Genomic DNA, 24,630 nt, shown 5'->3' on the forward strand with positions numbered 1-24,630 from the left:
ACATTACAGCAAGTTGCTGCCGAATGGATGCCCAGGGATATGTTAGATGGTGTTTTATAGCAGGGCAGAGAGGAGCTGAGCAGAGGGAGAGATTATTGTGTACTGTAGATGTGTGTTTTTCTGATGGAAAATAAAAAGAAGCAAGTGGGGGGGAAAAGTTGCACATCTTAATAAACACGTTTATCAGAAAGCTCAGGTGCTTTCTGCACAGAGTAAGTATCCTAATGAAAAACACAGATAAAAACTACACAAATGAAAACATATTCCTGCACATCCCCTTTTCCTATGCATCTACACACATGCAATATGTAGCTTCTTTATTATAGGAAGCTATAGAAGAAAACATGGACTCCATTATTTGATAACAGATCAAAGAAGACGAAGAAGAGTGCACTGACATAAAAAAAAAAGTCTAGTCGTCGTAATGCATTTTTCCCCTCTTTAATCTTGCTTCACCCACATTTACACTACAAGAGGTGGCTGCATAGATACAGAGTGTTAGCAGTTGTCTCAGAGTTTCTTCCCATTATGTTCTCCTTCATTTATAATCCTTTGACTGCTCTCACTGTGCGCGTAGGTGTAATGTAATGGAGCGCCAGCACACAAACAGGCTCACTAGGCACCCAGAGGCGGTTGCACTTCAGTTTCGAGCAGACTGTTTTCTTCCATTGATGGTTTTAAGAACATTACTCAATTCCTCTTTCACCCCCCAACTCCAGCCAAGCACACACACACACACACCCTCTCAGTATTACTTGGAGATGACAGTGAAGCCTGTTTGTCTGAAAATCGATCAAGGTGCAAACACCGCTTAGCTCGAGTCAGATCTAGGATCTTTTCACTTTACTGCTTTTCCTGCCCAGCGAGCTCTAGACAGCTGAAGGACCCACCACACTTTCCAGGCAAGCAAATGTTTTCAAAGCCCTATTGCTATTTTTATTTTTAACTTAATGATTTATTTGTCACCTAAATGGCTGCTGCTAACGCAGTGGTCAGTAATTTGCTAATACATAATCACATTATGTGATTGTCTTGCTCTACTAAAAGCCATTAGCAAAGAATTTAAAGCAACAATGAGCCACATTCAAATTATTAAAGCAGTTATGACTTAATAGTTTTTGTCAGACTAAAACCAGGCACTAAGTAAAGTCAATGGTTGTCATGTGAGCAGGTATGAGGTGAACAGAGTGGACTTGGCAAACTAAACTCTTAACTACAGACTTTTTTAATGGGGGGGAAAAAAGCAAAAAATCCCAAAAAAAAACAACTCTGCAATAACAGGGCATACTATGAATTGACTAACTGACAACAAGCTAACTTGACATTTAGAAAACGTCACCGTCAATGACAGAGTATGTGTCAACAAATAGAGAGCGATGCAGACAACATATACACAAGAGGGTGATTAAGGGAAGTGGACACACCTGGGGAACACAGCTGAAGAGAATCATAACTAACGAGACAAGGGTAGCTGACAGGGGATGTCTTTAAATCACCCCGTAGTTCTTCAGCTTGAGACACCTGAGTTAGAAAACACAAACACTGCAGTTGTCTTTCACTCGCGAGGGCAGTCATGGTAAATGGTAAATTGCCTGTATTTATATAGCGCTTTACTAGTCCCTAAGGACCCCAAAGCGCTTTACATATCCAGTCATCCACCCATTCACACACACATTCACACACTGGTGATGGCAGCTACATTGTAGCCACAGCCACCCTGGGGCGCACTGACAGAGGCGAGGCTGCTGGACACTGGCGCCACCGGGCCCTCTGACCACCACCAGTAGGCAACGGGTGAAGTGTCTTGCCCAAGGACACAACGACCGAGACTGTCAAAGCCGGGGCTCGAACAGGCAACCTTCCGATTACAAGGCGAACGCCCAACTCTTGAGCCACGATCGCCCGTCATGGACGCACGACCTGCGTCTCATCACTGTCCGCGTGCTTTATTTATACTTTTCTGTGTGTGTGTGTGTGTGTGTACAGGTTCCCCTTTTTCTAAATCTGTATGTTCTTACAGAAAGAGGTAGCTGTTAGTTGTTTATCACTCAAAAGTACATGTCAAAAGTCACGTAGACATTTGCTTAGTGATCAATAAGAGAATACATTTCATGTAGCTGATCACACTATATACAATTTTCTTCTGACATTCCCTCCTGTTTATCACAAAATGAAATGTACATGTTATCAGTAAGTAACTACTTGTCTTTCACATTATTAGTTACTACATCATTAGTTGCACTTCATCTTCATCTTACAAATAGGAAAAGAAGTCTTCATGATCTTCATCGTTTTCGGTACATCTGTGAAATTACAGCTTTTAAACAAGGAATAACACAAGTAAAGAAAAATAAAATAAAACCAGGAAAACTCCAACGCCGATCAACAGTCTCTTTAGAATCTGAAGCCATGTTTAAAGAATGTACATTATCTGGCATGTAGGTGCAGCGTGTGGTGTTGAATAAGACACACAATCCTCCTTTCTCAGCCAGGATCATGTCCAGTGCTACACAATGTTGCATTACAGCAATTCTGAGAGCGTCTAAAACTGAACATCACACAGACGAGAGAGGAGACAATAAAACAAGAAGTAACACACACAGACACTCAGATTCAGAGACGTGACCTCAAAACTGGGACTCGGGGCAAGGCCACTATGACACGACATACTGGGGATATCCAAACATATTCACGGAGACAGAGCCCAGAGAGACCGGACACTAAGAAGGAATAATCAAAGGTACACAAACGTGGGGACATTGATGACAGGACTCAGAGACAGACTGGGCACGAAGGGAAACAAACATAAACAAACCAGAAATCAAGACTTATAAATAACAAACTAGGAGGCATTGGAAAATAACATTCATGAGCTAGAACATAAACTATCAACCAATAACAAGTCCAGAACCACAACTCTAAATACTGGGTCAAAGACCCAGCACCATGACAGTCATATAATTCAAGTCATCCAAAATTGTAATTTGGTCATTGTGCTGTCATGTCAAGCACCACAATTAATGACCAGCCTATAATAAATTCAATCTTCTGACAATAATAATACAATTATTTTCGGACAGGCAAGCAGACGAGCATGGCTATGTGGCTTACACACTATGTAGCTGAGAGAAGGAATAATTTACGACACCAACTCTCTGCCATCTATAATCCAGTTTTGAGATCCCTTCCCAGACGCCTTAACGCCCACTCACATCCTGGGTCATCTGATCTCAGGAATTCGCATGATAAGGTGGGGCCAGGTTTCACAATGAACTCACCCGAAACTCTGGCTGATTGGGACCCACACCCAGTTTCACACCTTGGCTCAGGCGATTAGAGGATCATCAGGGGTCCTTTTGTCCCTCTGTGGGGGGATACTCCCACTAGGTTTATATCTGGGACTCTCCACCATTTGACCTTAAAACTGAAGAAGCTTCTCGGATGAGAGGTGAAACGTCTTCAAGTAACTTAAAGAAGTCCAGACGCTTTTCTTTGCAAGCTCCTTTGACGACAGTGATAAGAGTTAACACTGAGGAAGAGAAGGGAGTAACGGGCATGTCAGTTTTAACGTTCAGTGGCTGAAATCTTACATGCCCAGAGTGCTCTTTGTGCAAATGGACGTCTATGTGTACTGTATATCTAGACCACCGGGACATTCATCATACAGGAGCTGTATACAGACATACACACATATTTTCAGTCTGCAGTGATTGCTTGTGAGGCTGTTAATATTCAGTTCTAAGCTGCTGTCAGATGGCATAATGATTGAGCTGTTGAAATATCCTGTTCTATTCAGTATACCGGCCGTGTTGGGCTGCGTTTGTGTTCAGTGTGTGTGTGCGCACAGTCCCTATAGTCCCAGCTCATCATGAAGGTGGTTAAGAGAAGTCTTTCCCTAGAGTATGCTAATCAGGTTGCTTAGAGACTTTCAGAGTCTCAATAAGTTTTGTGCCATTTTTCTCTTCGTCTAAGCTGCCATTTCAGTCGGATTCCTCAGGCTCAGCTGCCACGCTGCATCAAGGCTTTATTCTCACTGGCTTTTCACACTTAGTTTGACATGTTTTTACTCTGAGCAATGACAGTCTAACCCCAGGTGATTGAAAGCTTTGAAAGGCAGAGCAAGGAAGCCAAAATTGGAATGCTTACATTTATTTTGTGATTTTAAAAAAATCGATTGCATTTGTTGCTTCACTGTATTAAATGGTATAGAACTGATTTTGATACGAATTGATCAGATTGTGTTTTAATTAGACTCATTTGTGTTTGTTGTCAACATGAAGGCCACTGTCAGCTTCCTTATTCCACAGTAGTGCAATTTTTAACCAGGTCTTCCCATTAACACCTGACCTGCCCAGAGGGTCAGTCAATGAGCTCGTCAATAGCTTCAATGCTAACATGTTAAATGTAATGGACACTATTGCTCCCATTAAGGTGAAGGTTATCTCTGGAAGGAAAAAGCCTCCATGGAGAAACTCCACACTGGTGAAAAATGAAAAAAGAGAGTGTAGGAAAGCTGAGCGCAGATGGAGAAAAACAAACCTCCAGGTTCATTATGACATTTATAAAGAGAAACTTCACAATTATAATTTACAACTGAGGAATGCAAGGAGGTCCTACTTCTCTGACATTATCACTAAAAACAGCCATAATGCTCGGGTCTTATTTTCTACAGTTGACAGGCTAACAAACCCTCCTGTGTCAGTGGCAGCTGAACTTCATTCGACCATGGCCTGCAATGACTTTGCCAAATTCTTCACTGAAAAAATCCAAAAAATTAGACAAGCAATTGGTACATCAACAGCAGATCCAGGATATGTACTGTGTCCACCAAAAAACTGTTTAAACACCATGAAACAGTTTCAACCTATTAACAGCAAAGACCTGGAGGACATCTTAGGTCAACTGAACTCCTCCCCCTGCTGTTTAGATGTCCTGCCAACAAGTTTTTTCAAAAAGGTCTCAAAGACTTTAGAGTCAGACCTGTTACAGATCGTCAACTTTTCTTTATTATCAGGTGTGTTTCCAGAATCACTAAAAACTGCTGTAATCAAACCTATACTGAAAAAGGACAATCTTGACAAGACACAAATGAACAACTACAGGCCGATCTCAAATCTCCCGTTTTTAAGTAAGATCATTGAAAAAGCAGTTTCTCAACAGCTCAGTTACTTCTTAAAACAGAATAACTGCTACGATGCCTTCCAGTCAGGTTTTAGACAGAACCACAGCACTGAAACCGCTCTGACCAAAGTGTTTAATGACATATGTCTGAATACAGACAGTGGAAAAATGTCAGTCCTAGTTTTACTGGATCTCAGTGCAGCATTTGATACAGTTGACCACAACATATTACTCAAACGACTGGAGAACTGGACAGGTCTTTCAGGAACTGTACTAAACTGGTTCAAAACATACGTAGAAAACAGGAAATACTTTGTATCAATAGGTAACTTCACATCTGAGCAGACAAGTATCACATGTGGAGTTCCCCAAGGTTCCATCTTGGGACCCCTTCTGTTTAACATCTACATGCTCCCACTGGCACAGATTATAAACAACAACAAAATAAACTATCACAGCTATGCAGATGACACACAAATATATATCACAATGTCACCAGGAGACCGAGGCCCTGTACAGGCTCTTGGTAAATGCATTGAGGAAATCAATGACTGGTTGTGCCACAATTTTCTCCAGCTAAACAAAAACAAAACTGAGGTAATAGTCTTTGGCGCCAAAGAAAAACGATTACAGGTCACCAGAGAACTTCAATCTATACATCTAAAAACCACAAACCAGGCGAGAAATTTGGGTGTAGTGATGGATGCAGACCTAAACTTAGAAAAACACATTAAGACAATAACAAAGTCAGCTTACTATCACCTCAAGAATATATCAAGGATAAAAGATCTGATGTCTCAACAGGACCTGGAAAAACTAGTCCATGCATTCATCTTTAGTAGGCTTGATTACTGTAACAGCATCTTTACAGGTCTACCTAAAAAATCAGTCAGACAACTACAGCTCATTCAGAACTCTGCTGCTCGAGTCCTCACTAAGACCAAAAAAGTGGACCACATCAGTCCAGCTCTGAGGTCCTTACACTGGCTGCCTGTCCGTCAGAGGATAGACTTTAAAGTTCTGATGCTGGCCTATAAAGCTCTGAATGGTTTAGGACCAAAATACATCAATGACCTCCTGACCCAGTATGAACCATCCAGATCCCTCAGGTCATCTGGATCCGGTCTTTTATCAGTTCCCAGAGTCAGAACCAGACACGGAGAAGCTGCATTCAGCTTTTATGCTCCTTATATCTGGAACAAACTCCCAGAAAGCCTCAGATCAGCTGAAACACTCAGTTTATTTAAATCCAGGTTGAAGACTCACCTGTTCTCAGCTGCATTTGAATAAAGCACCAAATCCACACTTTTAAGCTTAAATTTCAAAACTTACATTTAACTACTGATTTTATCTACTGTTCTGATTTTATCTGTTTTGATTTTATATACTGTTGTTTGTTTGTTTGTTTGTTAATTAGTTAGTTAGTTTATTTGCTTGTTTTAATCAATTTTAAATCATGCTTTTTATTTGTTCTTGTTTCTAATGTCTCTGTAAAGCACTTTGAATCACCTTGTTGTTGAATTGTGCTATACAAATAAACTTGCCTTGCCTTGCCTTATTCACCACAGCAGGTAGCTCCGCATGTTTGATTTGGTGGATTATTACACCACCTGGTTTTGGGTCTCCTCGTGGAACTTAGTCTGACTACACTACAGAACCTCTGTGTTTGTTTTCAATATAGCTGTATTTAAACATGTAACATTTTTGTCCAATTACTGGAGAAATCTTAAGCTGAAAGGAAAACTTTTTAATTAAAGTGTACCATCAAGTCAATTCCTGGAATATTGATCTGGTCAGTCAAGTAGAATTGGGAGGTTGTTAATTCAGCTATTTTGGTGTTAATGAAATTAACAACAGATGCACCAGAGGGGCAACAATGAGACACACTAGGTGGAGGCTAATAGCAGCTTTCCCTCCTCATCTTTTCAGACTGTTTTTTCGCTAGTAGGGTCAATGCTACTACTGATACCCTACAGAGGTTGCACAGGTAGTTCAACTCCTCCAGCATGGGACATCAATACTTGTCAGTGCCAGGTTTGCTATGTCAAACTCAAACTTGGTAAGGTTTTCAATTTAGCAATTGGGATGCACTTCATACTGTCCAGGAGCTCAGTGATATCCTGGTCCAGATCGGGGAGGAGATGCCCCAGGACACCATCAGCATTTTATGATAGTTTTGAATACTTGGACATAACGAACTTCAGTTAGCTTAACAGCAATTATATAGTACCTAACGGCAGGAGCTAGTAAACATATCTGTATCTAGGAAACATACAAATAGTCAGCAGTTTATTATTATTTTGGTTTATTAATTAGCTCTTTCCCTCACATTGAGCGGTGCAGAATGTAAAATACTTATGTTCAATTTTGATTGCATTAAACTATTACATGAGAAGCAACTGAAAAGCACTCTTATGATTCTTTCCCCCATTTCCAGGGGTGTAACATTTACACTCTAGACTTAAAGTGCTGAACATTTATGCAAACTTCTGCAACCACTGTGCGAAGAACTTTCTGAAGAATATTTGATTTCTGTTGGAGAAAGATGAGTCAAAAATTTAGAATACATTTTGGTCTATAATATATCATTCCATGATTTCTTTTTTTAACTCCAATTACTTAATTTGTACTATGCTTTCATTTCAAAGTGCAAGGAGACATTAAACTGCGTAATTTAAAATTATGATCAAAAGCTGCCTGTCCCTCTGTCTACTTCTCAGTGTTTAGATTCAGAGTGGCATCAGGTTAATGTTTCAAAACGCCGGTGACACGCAGCCATGTTGTTGCAGGGCGATGCTGGGAAGTCGACGCCTCTGGCTTGTTCTTTCTCTGACAGTTTGCTGTTTTAATGATTCCAAGGGTAATGTTCCCTGACACACAGCAAATGGTACATTAGGTACCTGTTCTCAGAAATGTTCTCACACAATGTTTGAAGATATTTCTTGAATGCTTTTAAGTTGTGGAGAGCAAGAAAACTGTGAAATTCGTGAATTTTCTTATTGGTGGGCCAAACCCCCCCCCCCCCCCCCCCCCCAAAAAAAAAAAAAAGAGGTCATGTAATTCCACACTGATTTTAACTTTTAATACTGTACTTTCTCCTGAGCTCCAGTAAAAGTAGGTCAGATACGTCAGTGAGAGATGGAGGGAGAGCTCTTTTGCTCTCTCTTGGTGTCATTTGTACAAATATGGTAAGTATAGTGTGCGATGCATTACCATCACTCCTCTGCGGTCCCTTTATTATAAAGCACCGTTTCTTTGAAAAGGGCATTTGCTTTTTTTTTTCCTGAGTATATGACATTTGCCTTTGTTTTGGTGAGGGGGATTCCTGCTTTTGCAGGTTAGGTTTTCAGCAGTGAAGACTGTAGGCAAAGTGACAGTTCATGCAACATCGGTCCAAAGTCCAAAGCAGAGATTACATTTTGGACCTATCAAAATGCTTTTCTGATGTTGGATAAGAATGCCTTTGTTTTAGTTTCATCTGCACTTTCTAACTTTTTAATAAATATTGAATAATTAAGCCAAAAAAAAAAATCCTGCTGTTTGAGGTTTTTTGTTTTTTTTTTTGCTCCCCTAGCATCAATCCTCATGAATATAGATGGCAGTTTGTTTACAATTACCCTCGTGTATCTGATGGTACAAGGTATGCTTGAATTGACACGGATGTGTTTTTTTTATTGACGCTCTCGTGTGAAAGATAAGCCATACATATTGATATTCCATAGAGAAGATGATCATGTTGCTTGTCTTCTATACGGCCCATTAAGTCTGCTCAGTGTTAAAATGCTTTCAGGTGTTGCTGTTTTCTTCTTTTTTTGTTCCAGCAGAGCTGCAGTTTAGTTAAATGCAGCATTTTACACATCACTGTGAAGTAAATATTTTATCTCCATTTCTGGTTGTTAGGAGCTGATCTGTGATCTTCAGCTTGCTTTACTGCTAGTGCACCTGGTGAACTGAAGTGATCAGACAAATGTACGTATGTGGACAAGATCGTGTGTATGTGTGCGTGCACGTATGTGCATACACACCGCGGCTCAGTGCCTGACATGTTAGACCACAGTCTGATTGGATTCCTCGCTCCAGAAACATTAAACTCACTGACTCGTGGACAAAAGCTGAGAGATGTGTGTGTGTGTGTGTGTGTGTGTGTGGGTGTGTGCCCAATATTTTTTTGGGCTCTTTTATTGTCCATTTGTATATTTGTGGCTGTTTGTGTTTTATTAAAGATTCTTTATCTTTTAATCTCTGCGTGTGCGTGTATGCATAGCTGTTTGCTATGTTCTGCTCCATGCTGAAAGAGAGTTCAGTTGTCCTTTAGATCAAGGTCAACGAGCTGTGCCCTATCTTATTGGTTCATCTATTAGCTGTTAACTGGTGGGTCTATGGATGGATGGAGTAAAAGCTTTGACCCCATGTTAAGCACAGTCACCTACAGGGGAAAGTAACCGTCAAGATGGAATTGAGTACAGCTTACTGATTACCTTTTTAAAATTGTAATTGGTCCACTAATCTGTTCGATGGGTGTGTTTAATTAACAGTCAGGAGTCTTAACTCTTTCAGACTACAACATCCAATATTTCTATTCTCAGATCTATCAGTGTATCCATTTCTAAGGGTTCGTTTAAGCCTGAATGAATGCAGAGGCCACCAACAGTAATCAACCAAAGACCAAAGTGATTTTGGGAATTTATCAAGTTTTAAAACTGACAGCAATCTATAGTTTTCATCTGATGTCCGAGCTACCGGGACACACCCACCTGGTGGGCAAAAACAGTACTGAGGTCTTCTGCTCTGCTATCGGGTACAATAATCACCGGGTACACTAATCTTTGAGATTATGGCACCAACATGTGAGCACGCCTCTCCTAACCCTGCCTCCCAGTCCCTGCTTCTCCGCAGAAACCCAGACTGTCTGTGTCGGCTCATTTCAGCTGTAGATCAGCTTTTTGTAATGACACAATTTATGTGACAAATTAATTAGAATACCAAAATTTTTCTGGTGTTACATTGTAAAACTCATTGCAAAATGTCTCTTCATATCTTCACTTTTCTCCCATTGATAGATTATCTAAGTAGTCTTGGCCCAACACAGGTAAACAAAACAACACTTTTGTCCTGCAGTAATACCAACGTCCAGCGTCGGACGTCAGGATGGAGTAACGTGTTTTGCCTGCTAGGTTAGTAAGTTAATCACTACCATTTTTTTTGTTTTTGAAAATTTCCTTCATGCAAAGAACACCAAAGCAAAACACTTCAAAAGGGTTGTTTAGAGCAACTCGTCAATGTTCCGTTGTGAATGTAGGATGCCTCGATATCTTATCATGTACTTCCAGCCTCGGTGGATGATGTTGAGATGAAAGCTCTGTGCAGGTCATACCGTCCTTCTTCCTTAATTATTATTATTCAAACTCGTCAGAGAAAGGCCGGCCAAAAGGTTCGAACTTTTAGTCTTGCTGTTATTGACAGCACTAATCACTGCATCACGCTGACACGGGCAAATATGGCTTTTCAGCATCAGCAAATTGTGTTAATTATAAGTGCAATAACTTTAAATTGTCATTCACAGAGTGGGCAGTCAGTGATGCAAAAAATAACAGTCTAAAGATCTCTGTAGGGTGTTCTTAGAGCTGGTTATGTGAAGCCAGAAGAAACAGAGATAGAACTGGGGTTATCTGAGACAAACCTGCTACTTTCTACTTCAGTAGTTTTGGTCATATTAGGCGACATTTTCACTTACAATTCCTGTGACCTAAGAGGCAAAAGAAAATGGCTTTGCAAGAGTCTAATTTTATAAGCTAATTTGTTTGAAGTGCTTTTAAGAACGCCTGTGTTTGAATACTTTAATTCCCTCTTTGGAAAGAACTGTGCACCTATTTAAAGGTTTGAAAGATGAAATTCTTTTTCTGTGTTAACTGGTGTGGTTTAAAAAAAGGAAAAGGGACAAAAATGGTTTTAATGTTACGCAGTGTCAATTTGGATCATTTGTGCTCTACCAATGTGGAATCCAAATATGACGTTATTGAATTTATGCGACTGATCATATCTATATACTCATTACATATGACCAACCCTGCCTAATGTACTGTTGGTCCTTCACATATTGACAGGGCTCCAAACTCCCTGAGGACAGGACTCCTTTGAAAATAACAGATTCATGGTTTATCACTTTTTTGAGGTGTGAGACACAAGAATGTCAGAGTCACTTGGGTGGCTGACTGTGAGAATAGGCTGTTTATTTTCTATATTTAATTTCCAGTTTATATCCCAGGCCCTGATATGCAGCAGTGCTGCCAGATAGTTATTGCTGCTTGTGTCGTACGGTACTGTGCAGAAGTCTTGAGCCACCTCCTAATAGTTTCCCTCCAAAGGTGCCATCACTCAAATAGCTATTGGCTAAAAACCTGGCACATTAGGGCATGGTGTGCAGTGCATCCTTAAAGACTTTGAGCAGATGAACAGTATTTGAATGTAATGTCTGACAGAAATGGGAAGAAATCTAGCAAAGACCTGACACGTGACCTAAGAAATGCATCCCGCCAAACTACTGTTCAAGAAGTCGTTAATAAGGATCAAAACAAGAATAAAAGAAGTAGTAGTAGTATTTTTGGTTCAAATCATCAATTACAAGAAAAATCTTTCCCCAGTAACTTTACTGTATAAAGAGCTAACATCGCCAAAATGTCAGGAGTAGTTAGTTACTACAAGAAGTGTTTGTGAACTAAAAATCAAGAATGTGGGATACTGTTTGTCCGTGATTTGGAGAGCCCAGCGCTGCTCCCAACACAGGGAAAACCAATTCTGCGGGGGAGACCTACCTCGGCACTTGTGCAGATGAAGCCAAAGGGAAGATTTGCTTCACCATATTTTCTAGTCTTTGGCTTAGAATGAAGTTGGTTTGGAAACATATTTGGCGATGCTTCATCTCCTGCTTTGCGTTTGTGTGGAAGCCCCGTCAAAAACCTGTCAATTATGCCAACAGCGTCCAAGCATCCTTTTTTTTCTCTTTCTTTTCATACCACGCCCCCCCTGCAATGGCTCTGCCCCACACTTTGGGAGCCTCTGATTTAAGCAATGTTTGATCATCTCGACAGAGAACAGAACAAACGGTAGCCAACTTCCACAGAGAAGCTTTGAATGTCCTTCAAGAAGCCTGGAGAACTGTTCCTGAAGGCTAATTAAAGAATTACAAGTAAAATTTACCCAAGAAAGTTCAGGTCGTGTTGAAGAATAAAGGTGGTCAAAAACCAAATGTTGATTTTCAAACTTTTTAGAATTGTAGAAACTAAATGTTTGCCTTACTGTATTTTCAGATATGTTTGCACTTACAGAAAAACAAGGGGTAGCTCATATACACAGTGTACTTTAGGTGCGGGTGTATATTGCGACTCATTAGTCCTTACAAAATAGCTTCTATTGTTTTGATGTCACTTTAGCATCTAGGGAAAAATGCTAGGGAAAACCTAAACTTCATTATAGTGTTAAGACAAAAAAAACTGCCTACTTATTTTTGTAGTAGAAGGAAGAACTATTATGAGCCAACTGTGTCTTTTGTCATTCAGTCTCCCAGTGGGAACCATACTAACAAGCTTCTTATCCCAGCCTTGCTGTTTATATCCCACACACCTGGCTGACCAAGCCTTCTGCTATAATGATGGACTCTTTAGAGCATAAAAGGTGTTTAATCTAACTAGAAACACATAATCGTCCTCGGGGATCTAGCAAAAATCTGTTTGAAATGTTCATAAAGAAAGTGTGTCTCGCTGTTGATGCAGAAAGTTTGAAAACAGTCCGTTTGTAACTTTATGCATCTTGCGCAACCGTACTTTCTGCTGGGGTACTGCTGATGTTGTTTTTGTGCTCATGTTAATTACTTAGATCTGAGTGGGGATGATTAGCATGCTAGTAGTAATAGCTAACAGGGAATCCGATAGCCTATTATCATAATGAGTCCCTTTGGCGTACTGTGTGGGTTGGTAAAAAAAAAAGAGAGAGAGAAAATGAAGAAGTTATGCCGGTCGCCCAGAGAGGAGCGTTGCATCAGTGAAGTGGTTTGTTTTGATTTTTCCCCCCCTTTTTTTGAGGAGATTATATGATTCAAATTGATTTGTCCACCCTGTCTGGAATTTGATAATGCCACAGCTGAAAGGAAACATAAGCACAGTAATATAAAACAACACCAACAGAACAACCACATCCACACTGAAATACAACACATTAAAAGCTGAAATGGCATCATACTTTTCGTCGCAGGTCTTTAGTTACCAGCCTGGAAAAAATCTAAATGCAGACATGGACATGAATATTCATTCCTGACAGGTGTTTCTGTCCAAACATTCACACACATGTATAAACACACACACACTCTAGGAGTGACATTTCTACAGCTGTGCTCATCATACAGCCATCCATATACGCTGGACTTCTGCTGCCCTCGACCTCGTCCCATACATGGTCAGCAGCATCTTTATATGTTGAAAGTATTTGGAGTCTCTTGAGGTGGTGTTTACGTTTTTTAAATATTTCATCATTTATACTTTTTCTACAGCGCAAGTTTATGTTTTCTTCCTGGTTCTTTATCCCTTCGCTTTGTTCTTGCACCTGCCGCATTTTGTCTTGTCAGACTTTCAAGGAAGCTGTGCTGGTATTCTTCAGCGCCACGCAACTGTCGACAGTTTGATCAATCTTTCCTTTTGATTCTTGCCAATCACTAAAAGCTCCAGGGCTAAAAAGGAAACTGTGGAACGACTCTCTTCTTGTTAACTCTAAATTTTAACATTAACATTACTACCATCTGTTGAGAAGGCGTAAAAAGACATATTGGTGTGCATATTCCCACCTCTGATTGGGTTTGATTAAATGCAGAGATAAGTTGAACTATAGCCGTCCTTTAACTCGTATTTCCCCTGATCTACTCCCACTCTGAATGGATGTTTCTTAATGACTTGAAAAATGGCTATTTACTAAAGATATTCTGTAATTATTAGACTGATATTAATTTGCTAAATATTACAGGTTATAATAATCAATGAGAATTAAATAAAATACATATACAATTATAATTTAATGTACTTTTCCTCCTGCAGATGGCAAGGCCTGCCCCTCCAAAGACTTCCAGTGTCGTAACGGGAAATGTGTGGCACCGATCTTTGTGTGTGACGGAGACGACGACTGCGGGGATGCCAGCGATGAGGAGAAATGTTCGGCTCCCACCTGTGGGCAGCATGAATTCCGCTGCAACGACTCGGAGTGCATCCCTGCCCTGTGGAGCTGTGACGGCGACCCCGACTGCAAGGACAAGTCAGACGAGTCCATGGAGCGCTGCAGCCGGAGGACGGAGCCCCAGAAACCCCGCTGCCTGGTGAGCGAGTTCCAGTGCGGGAGCGGCGAGTGTGTCCATTTGAACTGGAAGTGTGACGGCGACCCCGACTGCAAGGATAAATCAGATGAAGCAAACTGTCGTAAGTCAGCTTTTTTCTTTTTGCCACCATGTGCTCCCCCTGTGCCGTTCGCTTTATTGTTGTTCAAAGCAATTAGAAAACATAGGAACGAGTCACACCACTGGCATGCTCCTTAATCAAAACATCTTTTTTAATTATCTTTGATTATTCCATAACAACGGGCACAATTCAACTCTGATCAGTCTGAGGAGAGTGGTAGTGAAGTAACTGATCAGCCTAAAGAATCCAGTTTTATTAATTTTAGAAATTAGGATGAATGGTTTGTATTAGTACTTTTGGATATTGTGTCATTTATCTTTACTTGAAGCTAATGCCAACTATCGCCTTTAATGAAAGTTACGGATGGATACCAAAAAGTAATCAGTTGTTTTGTAGAGCAGCAGCTTAAATGTACTGGAGGACTATGCTTTGAAGACCGGCTCTGCTCTGAACAAAGACTGTGTGACAAATGTGTCACCAAATGACTAAAGGAAGATCAATTCTAATTTTATCGTGACGATCCACAAATGTGTTGCCATGCAACCATGTGACCTGTGCAAGTAGAGACAAACCCATCTGAGCCTGTGTAAGGTGAAGGTCCTTCATCAAGCGTGACCCCCATGTGGTCTCCTCTTCACATGCCCACACACCACTTAGAGAGATGACAGCAACTTCACACATAAGACATGATACAAGCACAGTGCGCAGCCGCACGCGCAGCCAGGTGCAAGCTCTAACACACACATGCACCCACAATAATAAGGTGTTAGTACAAAAAATAAAGCAGAAATCACAGAGTACATGTTGTTTCAGTGTTTAGATCACGGCTTGCCCTTTATCACAGTACACACCCTCCTTATCCTTAAATTAATGGCTGCTGCACTCCAGACAGAATTACATGGGTCTGTGGAGTCGTCTTTTACGAGATTGGAATAATTATGTAGGTAAGCACTACACGATTGGTCACTTTTATGTGGTTATATTTTGACAACAATGTCTAAATCTGTGACATGGTCGAAACTTCACTCTAAAGCCTCGAATCTGCTTTCTGCAGGTATGCTAAAATCCACTCAGGTCTGAATGACACAAATTTCATTATCAGACTTTGAGCATCGATCTTTGAGGATGCCCGTGTGCCTGCCTGTGCGTGTTATTGTGCAGAGTTGTCTGTGGAGAATTGACACGAGTGTGCACCAACTATGCATGCACCACAAAAGACCTAAAGGAAATATATATAACAGGAAATGACTACTAACCCTTCATGTCTCCACAGCGGAGTATAATCATGACTTGTCTCAGCCATAAATGTAAATAAAAGTCAAACATGGACGATGATATGTCATGTATTGGTTTGAGAACTATGACCTTGATATTGGTGTTTCAATCAGACCCACTTTAGTCTCTTTGACTGGACCTGAGCATGTTTTAATGAGAGCTTTGACTTGATTAGCTAATGCTAACACCGGCTTTGTTTGGAAGTTCAATGCATTATTCACTGAGTTATTAACTGCTAGCTTGGAGAATTGGAAGCTGAAAATAAAATTCACTAAACATGTAAACAGAACAGCCGACAGCTTAGAGTATATTTTATTAAAACAGACTATTTTCCTAAAATAATTAACGTAAATATCCTTGCTACCAACTGATATCTTTTCCAAAACATTTCAAACGGTTGCTAACTGCCTAAAAAACATTTAAAAATAGACCAAAAATCTCTCTATTAACCAAAAAAAAAAAGGGAATCTGTCCTGGGTGTACCCTGCATCTCACCCCGTGATAGCTGGGATAGGCTGAAGCCCCCACAGCGACCGTGATAAGGTTAAGCAGAAGAGAATGGAGGGATGGCAATTTAAACGAGAACATAGAAGACAGCTTAGCACCGTTTCAGTGTAAATGAGGATTGTGACAATAACTGCATACTATACCTCCAGTTTGTTCTTTCCTCGTTCGCCTCGTTTCCATCAGGCTCTGCTCATTCCCACACACGCGCTCCTTACGTATCATTTGCCATCTTATTCGAAACATCTGTCTCAATAACCTCGAGCTTCTTCGCGGACACACCGAGACAAGCGACTGTGAGCAGAGTGACAGAAGGTTAATGGAAATGAGACATTATGCACTCCACACTGTATATAAATGCCACTTGTTTTGCACATATTCAACTCTGTATATTTTATATATTTTATTATTATTATTATTATTATTTTATTTTTTTACTATTTAATTTGTAAAAATGTGTATACACACACACACACACACACACACACACACACACACACACACACACACACACACACACACGTAGGAAAATATTTAGTATACACATCCAGAAATGCATACACTATTATATATTGTACATATATTTATTAGTTTCAGGTTGGCCATTCTTGTATTTTGCTCGTTTGTGTTGTTGTGTTTGCACATCTCTGTTGCTTGTGGGGCTCGCACACAAGAATTTCACTCGCATGTGCTGTGCCAGTGTGCCTGCACATGTGATGTGACAATAAAAAGTGATTTGATTTGATTTGATTTGAAATGGTCACATCGTATCGCAACTTTCCTTCTTTCCGTCCTGTCAACGTTTCCGCAGATGGCAATCCATTATTATAACTATTCATCCCGGGGATTTATCATTATTAGCTGAGCTAACATCCCAATAATTTGGATGAAGGAATCGGCACATTTTGCGATGGTCCAGGCTTTAGCATGAACATCTGTTTGTCTTTATTTTATTTATTTTTTGTCTGAGTGTTTCAAAGTATGTCTCAGCTTCCCCTTTTCCTGGCATTCACATGTCCTGCTGCAAGCTTGCATTTAATTTTGCTCATTTAATAATGCCTCTGTGAGCCCGAAAACCCAAATGTGCCCAAACCGTTGTGTGTGGCTGTGTTAATACCATATTTCCTGATGCGAAGATTGTCTGCCGTGTGTTTTTTATCGGCTCCACAGTCATTGATCATGTCTGCCTCTGCTCCGTTGGCGGAGCCAGTCCAAAACACAACACATGAATAATTAAATAGCCAGTTAAAAAGACAAATGAGTTAAATAAACCGTCCCTCCACGTTAGAGCAAGCACAAATGTCTATATGCACATTTACATGCACACACCTTCTCAATAGGTCACTAGATGTGGGTTTGCTTCAGATGCTGGATGAATACATGAATGCTTTTCTTTTCGGCATAGCAGTTTATGAGGATTTATGCCCTATCAAGAGGTGCGTATGATAGATTAGAGCTGAATACTGGAATGCAATTTGAGAGGAAAAGGGCTGAATTTGACTTTGTGAACAATTTAAAATGCTCTGAATTTTCATTGTGGAACTTTATCATTGTCTTTTCGTGGATTAGACTAATGGGAATACTCAGCTAATTCTTAACTCTGTGTGTTTTGTGTTCCTCAGCACTGCTTACGTGCAGACCTGATGAGTTCCAGTGTGGCGATGGCTCCTGTATTCACGGCACCAAGCAGTGTAATAAAGTTCACGACTGTCCGGACTACAGTGATGAAGCAGGTTGTGTCAACGGTAAGCGTCTCGCGAGTACGGAAAAGGAGGACGGCCATGAAACAAGCAAACATCCCGATTATTATTAGAAGAACATATTGTTCTATTTTGTTTTCCTCCCAATAATGTTGGCTTTTCTTCTAAATGCAGAGTCAAAATTCCAGATTTTATTTAAAGTTTCAGTTTATGTTTTCAGGACTTCTGCTTCTCGCTTCTGCCTCCTTTCTTTAACTTCATTTACTCAAAAAAAAAAGTGGCCAATTACAACTTTAATACTTTGAACTAGCTTCACAGGAGCTATAACGAAGAGTAGCACAGTTGGCCTCTCTGGTGAGTTCGGCCCCATGAGAAACTTTAATCAGAAAAATGTCCACCAAAAGATAGGCTTAGAGGCATGGGAGGATAAGAGGCTGTGAATCTCCACTGCCTTAAATCTCCCCTGTGTTCCCTCCACTTAAATCTCCTGAGTGGTCGAAGACGGAGGTGATGATTCAAAGAATTGCAAAGAAGCTACAGCGATATTTTTATTTACTGTAACAACTCAGCTGCGTATAACTTGCACAGAACAGATATGTAGCAGCTGAGTTGCTTCGTGCATTTAATAGGCACTGGATGTCACATCTGCTACTCTTCTACATTTTATTTAGCTTCTACTTTCAAGAGAGTTAAAGGGCCTCTTTGATGGGAGCTCAGCTGCCTCTGGCTCATCTGTAGTTCAAACCGTATAATGCATATGTTATCCATGAAGCCTTTCTCTTTTTTTGAGCTTGTGTTTACTATTAGTTACCATACATATGATATGTCTTTCTCAGTAAGCTTCCCTAATTAGAATAGCGACAAACATTTGTTAACCTCCACTTAACTCCCTGTAGCCTGTCTTATTTATAGAACTAAGCAATTTAATGATCAAGCTTTGCCTAAAGCTTCTCACTGAGAGTCAAAAGAGTCAACCTTTGGGCTAATTATCTCCACAGACCACAAGAAACATCGACAGCATTGCTTTGCTGACATTTACTGTATCTGGATTAGAATCTTGTACTCTACAAAATCTGACGCGCCAGAGGCTTTCATCACAGTAGGGTTGAATTATTGTGTTGCCAAACACTAATTTGGTGCTCAATGTGATTAAAACACTTGCTAAGAGTCTAGGCTTTTAAGTCATCTGATGTCTTCACTACAGTTACAAAATGCGACGGGCCCAAAAAGTTCCGCTGTAAGAACGGGGAGTGTATCGACAGCAGCAAGGTGTGCGATAACGTGAAAGACTGCAAGGACTGGTCAGATGAACCTGTGGAGTGTGGTAAGATTCTTCGTGTTTCTTTACACACACACACATTAATGTGAGAACATTAGCTTGTTCAAATGTGGGTGGTCACTCTTCTCTATGTAAAGGAGATTCATTTGATCAAGGCTGAGTAAATCAGGATATTTCTCAACTACCTTGTTATGATGAAAGACCCAAACGACTCTGCCCTCCGGTGCGATCTTAGCCGAGAGAGCGTGACACGACTACGTTACCCATAACGTAGATTATCCACAGAGATTATCCAAACAGCACAGATAATTACTGCTTCCTCAGCTTTGGTCACACATTTGACACCACAAGCAGTGCAGTTCATCCGCAATCAGATGTAAGCGGCTGAGAAAAGTATACTTATTAATAGAATCGTATCAAATTAATGAAACAAAGGGAATTGAAGCCTGAGATTTTACTTTATGTACACGTTAAAGTGTCTGAGGTTATTAAGAGACGCTGCACTTGACCCATAGCCTCTCTGAATTGGAGTGGGCTGACATCTGTTGTGTCAGTATAAAATTATATGTGTGCGCACTGCCTTTGCATCCTCCTCTAACCTCACAGCTGATGGATATATTCAATTCGATTTTATTTTTACGGCGCAAAATCACAGCAACAGTCAAGGCTTTATATTGTAAGGTAGACCCTACAAATAATACATACAGATAAAAACCCAACAGTCATATGACCCCTTACGAGCAAGCACTTTGGCGACAGTGGGAAGGAAAACTGGAAGAAACCTCCGGCAGAACCTGGCTCAGGGAGGGGCGGCCATCTGCCGCGACCGGTTGGGGTGAGAGAAGAATCTGCCATGATTCCCATGATAAGAATTAAATATGATGATCTGTGAACTGGAAGTTAGCACACATCACAGCCAAGAAGATGGCGCTGAGTTAAGCCGAGCCTACACAGTAATATCACTTATTAGCAGTAATATAGCTTTATCTTATTTGTGAATGACATTGCCGGATTATTTTTGGTATTTAGTAAAACTCTGAATCTTACTCACTCATTCTGTGTATATGTGTGTCTATGTACATCGATCCACAAATTGATCCATAAATCGATGTGTATAGACACAGAAATATAAGAATTTTACTCCAACATTGCTGCAGACATCATCTCATACAGTTCAGTGTCTGTCTGGCGCTAGAATTAAGATGTTAGAAAGAGTTTATTGGTATCTGAAAAGAACCTCCTGCCAGCCACCTGCATGTTTTACCCATGCTATAGTCATTATAGTTTATGTGATTTTCAAAGATTTTAACTAAACCTCAGTACAAACTATACAACATTACAAGAGAATAGAAATATGGATATGAGTGTCCACATACTTTGTTTTTTGTTTTCTAGTGCTTCTGCTACAACCTGCTTAAACTGCTTTAAGCAGGTTTTCATGTTTTTGCCTTATTTTAGTTTAAAATAAGGCTGATACTCAGTTGCTGTTCCGTTCTACTATAAATTACCAGTCTAATTTTGATTAAATGCAAATCTGTGAAAGTCCATACTACTCTTTTCCTCTTCCTGTGAGTCTCCCTTAATGTCTTGCTGCCTCTCTTTTTCTATCTCTAGTAGTGTCTTAGTCTCACAGCAGTACCTGTAGCCTTGAAGCTTAAATCTTTAATGTAAACCGGTAATGAAGTACCAGCTTTAGCTTTCTGCAGAGATCCCTCTTCACTCCCTGGAGGGTAGTTGAAAGAAAAAAAGGGATAAATGGAGGCACAGAAACTGATACAAAAGGGAAAGGAAGGATGACTCAGTCCAATATGTTCTGTTAAAAGGAAAAAAAAAACAGAGGAAATGGAGAGAATTGGATTAGAGGATGAAGGAGAGCACGTGCTTGTGTTACAATAGGCAATATAGTGCAGTAGCACCTGGGATAAGCAAAGGTTCCTGTTGGAAAATGGATCCGTTCCAGGAACTACTAGCTAAGACTACCGGTAGTAGAGCACACAAGAATCACACACAAACTTGAATTGTTGATGTATACAGACAGGACAAAAATATCTTTACTGGCAGGATGATTTAAACTGTCCATACAGACCAACCCGTGGGATTGTCTTCCTGTCCATCTTGTTCTTGTGTTGCCAAAGTTATTCTGTCTAAAAACCTGCTGGAATTTATTGGAACAATACTCAACTCTTTGTTTTATTTTTCACTGTTTCCTCTCTGCCATCCCTGCCCTTTCCTCTGCTGCCACTCTGTCTCTGCAGGCCTGAATGAGTGTGCAGACAACAACGGTGGCTGCTCCCACATCTGCAAGGACCAGAGAATTGGTTATGAGTGTGACTGCCCCTCTGGCTACAAACTCCTGGATAAAAAGACGTGTGGAGGTAAAGAGAAAAAAAAGTGCAGCAGAGCTCCTCATACCTTGGTCCAGAGAAGCACGACCAAAGGGCAGTGACATTAATCAGCTGAACTTTATCTGTGCTATTCTGTGGTTGTTTTGTTCGAGGGTACTTTTAACTATGGCCATTTTCAGGTCCAAGGAAAACATTAACATGATTCATTAAACACTGCTGTTTAAGATTAGTTGCATTTGCTTTACCCGGTTGAGACAAAAATCTAGTATGATAACTAACTTAAATGCAAAAAATGGGGTTAGCACTCTGGAGTAAACTGCCTCATCTAAAGCTTGTCTTTTATGCATGTTGCAAGTTATTAATTGCATGCAGACATTCTGGATTTGGGAGCATGAATAAGTTATTTTAACAACCAGTCTCCTTAGCGAGGTTGCCAGGTCCAGAATGTAAGATGAGGCATTTGTAAAATGTTGGGATGCTGATGATCAGAAAGTGTTCCACCATAAAAAACAGATAAATGATGTACAGAAGAACAAAACAACAAAACATCAGTTCACAAAAACTGCTACTCCCTATTCAGTACTAATTACATTTTCACTGATTACCTAATGGGTCCGCCCACCCATTGTTACAGCCCTAGCAGGACCTCCTCCTGAAATCGTTCTTGTTTGGATGTGTCCTGCCATATCTCCTGCCTTTGGTGCCACCGTTTTTGTACGGCTGACTCCCATCAGCAATTAAGAATGCTTAAATCCAGAGAAAATTGAGCTCTAGGGCCAGAGAGAGCTTTGTTGGGTTGTTGCTGGTGAGCTGTGAGTATGGTGGTCTATTGCTCCTACTCTGTGGAGAGGAGTGTGTTTTGGTACTAACCCCCTTTGACTTATTTTTAGTTTAGTGATGATCACCTGAGTTTTGTTGTTTTCTTTCTTCAAAAGGTAATAGTGGCTGGTCTGTCTCTTTTAGTTTAGTTATTAATAGAAACATTAATAAAATCTGTTAATGTAATCATTTTGCCTCTCTGCCTCCTTTTTTCAACCCGGACACCTTTGTTACTTTCCCTCAACCACTGGACCTTTTTAGGGGACCAAGAGGGGGCTTGTCCGGGATCGCTGAAAATGGGAGTTTTGGAATTGTTAGCATTTGGTTTCTGATTATTTTGCTTGTAAATGGCTTGTGAAATGATGCGGAAACAAAGTTCAGCTCTAGAAACCGAGAATCAGTTCAACTTACTGCTAGCTATGTGACTCAAGCTCTCATTACAGTTGTACAGGGACCAGATAGCCCTTAACAAAGGGGCTAATACCACATACTCCAGAAGCAGCCCCTGCGGACACAGCAAGCAATGCCATTGAATGCCCTCTCTAAGTTAATAAGACAATAGTTGAGCAAAATCCCACGTCCCCTTAAATATGCTTAATGGGATGCAGAGCTTGTCCCGTGTTCCACAACCAGGACAAAAGCTGCATTGTTTCTCCTTAAGTTAGGGGCCGACTACTGGATGGACTCTCCTCTCCAGTATCCCAGCACAGACCATCCTAGGTAGGCTGAGAAAATCGGATCCCCCTGAAGTTGTAACATACCCTCTGGTGCCCTTTCTTGAAGAGGGGAACCACCATCCTAGAGGGCAGTCTAGAGGCACTCTCCCCAAGTTCTATCCAATTTTGCAGAGGTATGTCAGTTGAAACAGTTCAGAACATCCAGAGGCTTACAAACTCGAGTCCAGTCTCATCCACCCTGGGGACCTTCCACCGTGGAGTTGTTTAACTACTTCAGTGATCTTGCCTCCAGTATTGGGAGGTTCATCCCCTTTGTCCCCAGATTCTGGTTACGCTGACCTTGGAGGACCTTGACCTGTAGCTTTAAATATGACCCTGAATGCGTTCAGAAATGTCAGATTTTCCATTTTTCCTAATTTATTTGGTTTAAGCTGTTTCCATATACAAACGTGTTTAACATCATTTCTATTATCCAGTTAAAACAGTGTTAGTCTGTTTCTCAAAAATATTAGTGTTACAACATTCAAATTTCTCAACAAAAGATCTCTCTTTTTTTTTGAAGTGAGGATCCTGCTGAGAAAGGTTGTTAACATGCTAGAAACAGAAAATATTAGCTCTTTTATGTCTCAGTCTCCAGACAAATAGGACTGTGTGTGTCTTGATCTTTATGTCTTTGTGCCATGTTTCTCTCTGCAGACATAGACGAATGTGAGAACCCAGATGCCTGCAGTCAGATCTGCATCAACTACAAAGGGGATTACAAGTGTGAGTGCTATGAAGGTTATGAGATGGACCCTGCCTCTAAGACCTGCAAAGCCGTAGGTAGGGCATTTATCACACACACATTTTTGGAAGTGAATACACACACTGTCATTGATGGAAGCTCCCACCAAAATACAGTCGCACATACATATGAGGAATCACACATAGAAACCAACTCTCACATATTCAGCAACGGCGCTCCGACTCTAGCGCCGACTACCCAGTCACATCCTACGCAGTTCTCACACAGTGGCACTCCGTGAAAGGAGAGTATTGCTTTGTGTGCAGTTCTTGCACAGCAATCTGTGCAAAGATAAATATTTGCCATCTTTTTTCTGCAGCTCTCACTAATGAAAGTTTGCAGCCAGCTGCTTTTGCTCTCCCCAGAGTGTTAAGGGAAGGGTGTTATTTGGGGAAAAGGTCTGCCCACTCAATGCAGGACACAGGCAGGGTCTCTACCCATTGTTGGCTACAGCAAATACACTGAACAGCAGTTTGAATGAAAATAAAATCTTGTCCTCTAAGCTGCACTTGGCAAGTTTGCAACTGAAAAGAAGTCTTCCTTAATGCTATTCAAAACACAACTGTACATGAGCCCATTAGGTATACATGAGACTTGTTTGAAAGCACAATTTGGGTTCTTCTAATCAGTTCGCACAGTTTTCAGTCTGTTAGAGCTGACCTTAAAGATAACAATCCTGTGGTTACCAAGCC

General features: G+C 40.6%; 1 protein-coding gene across 4 annotated transcripts in view; it reads left to right on the top strand.

Moving 5' to 3' along the window:
- lrp8 (low density lipoprotein receptor-related protein 8, apolipoprotein e receptor) overlaps nucleotides 1-24,630 on the top strand; it is a 180,504-nt gene that overhangs the window by 116,282 nt on the left and 39,592 nt on the right. For all 4 annotated transcript variants that reach the window (XM_080888024.1, XM_080888022.1, XM_080888021.1 and 1 more), the window contains exons 5-9: nucleotides 14,202-14,576; nucleotides 17,957-18,079; nucleotides 19,239-19,358; nucleotides 21,569-21,688; nucleotides 23,851-23,976. In XM_080888024.1, the coding sequence (XP_080744150.1) occupies nucleotides 14,202-14,576; nucleotides 17,957-18,079; nucleotides 19,239-19,358; nucleotides 21,569-21,688; nucleotides 23,851-23,976 (864 nt within the window). The remainder of the gene's footprint in view (nucleotides 1-14,201; nucleotides 14,577-17,956; nucleotides 18,080-19,238; nucleotides 19,359-21,568; nucleotides 21,689-23,850; nucleotides 23,977-24,630) is intronic.

The sequence above is a fragment of the Rhamphochromis sp. 'chilingali' genome, assembly GCF_963969265.1.
Source record: "Rhamphochromis sp. 'chilingali' genome assembly, chromosome: 7".
NCBI classification, from domain to species: domain Eukaryota; kingdom Metazoa; phylum Chordata; class Actinopteri; order Cichliformes; family Cichlidae; genus Rhamphochromis; species Rhamphochromis sp. 'chilingali'.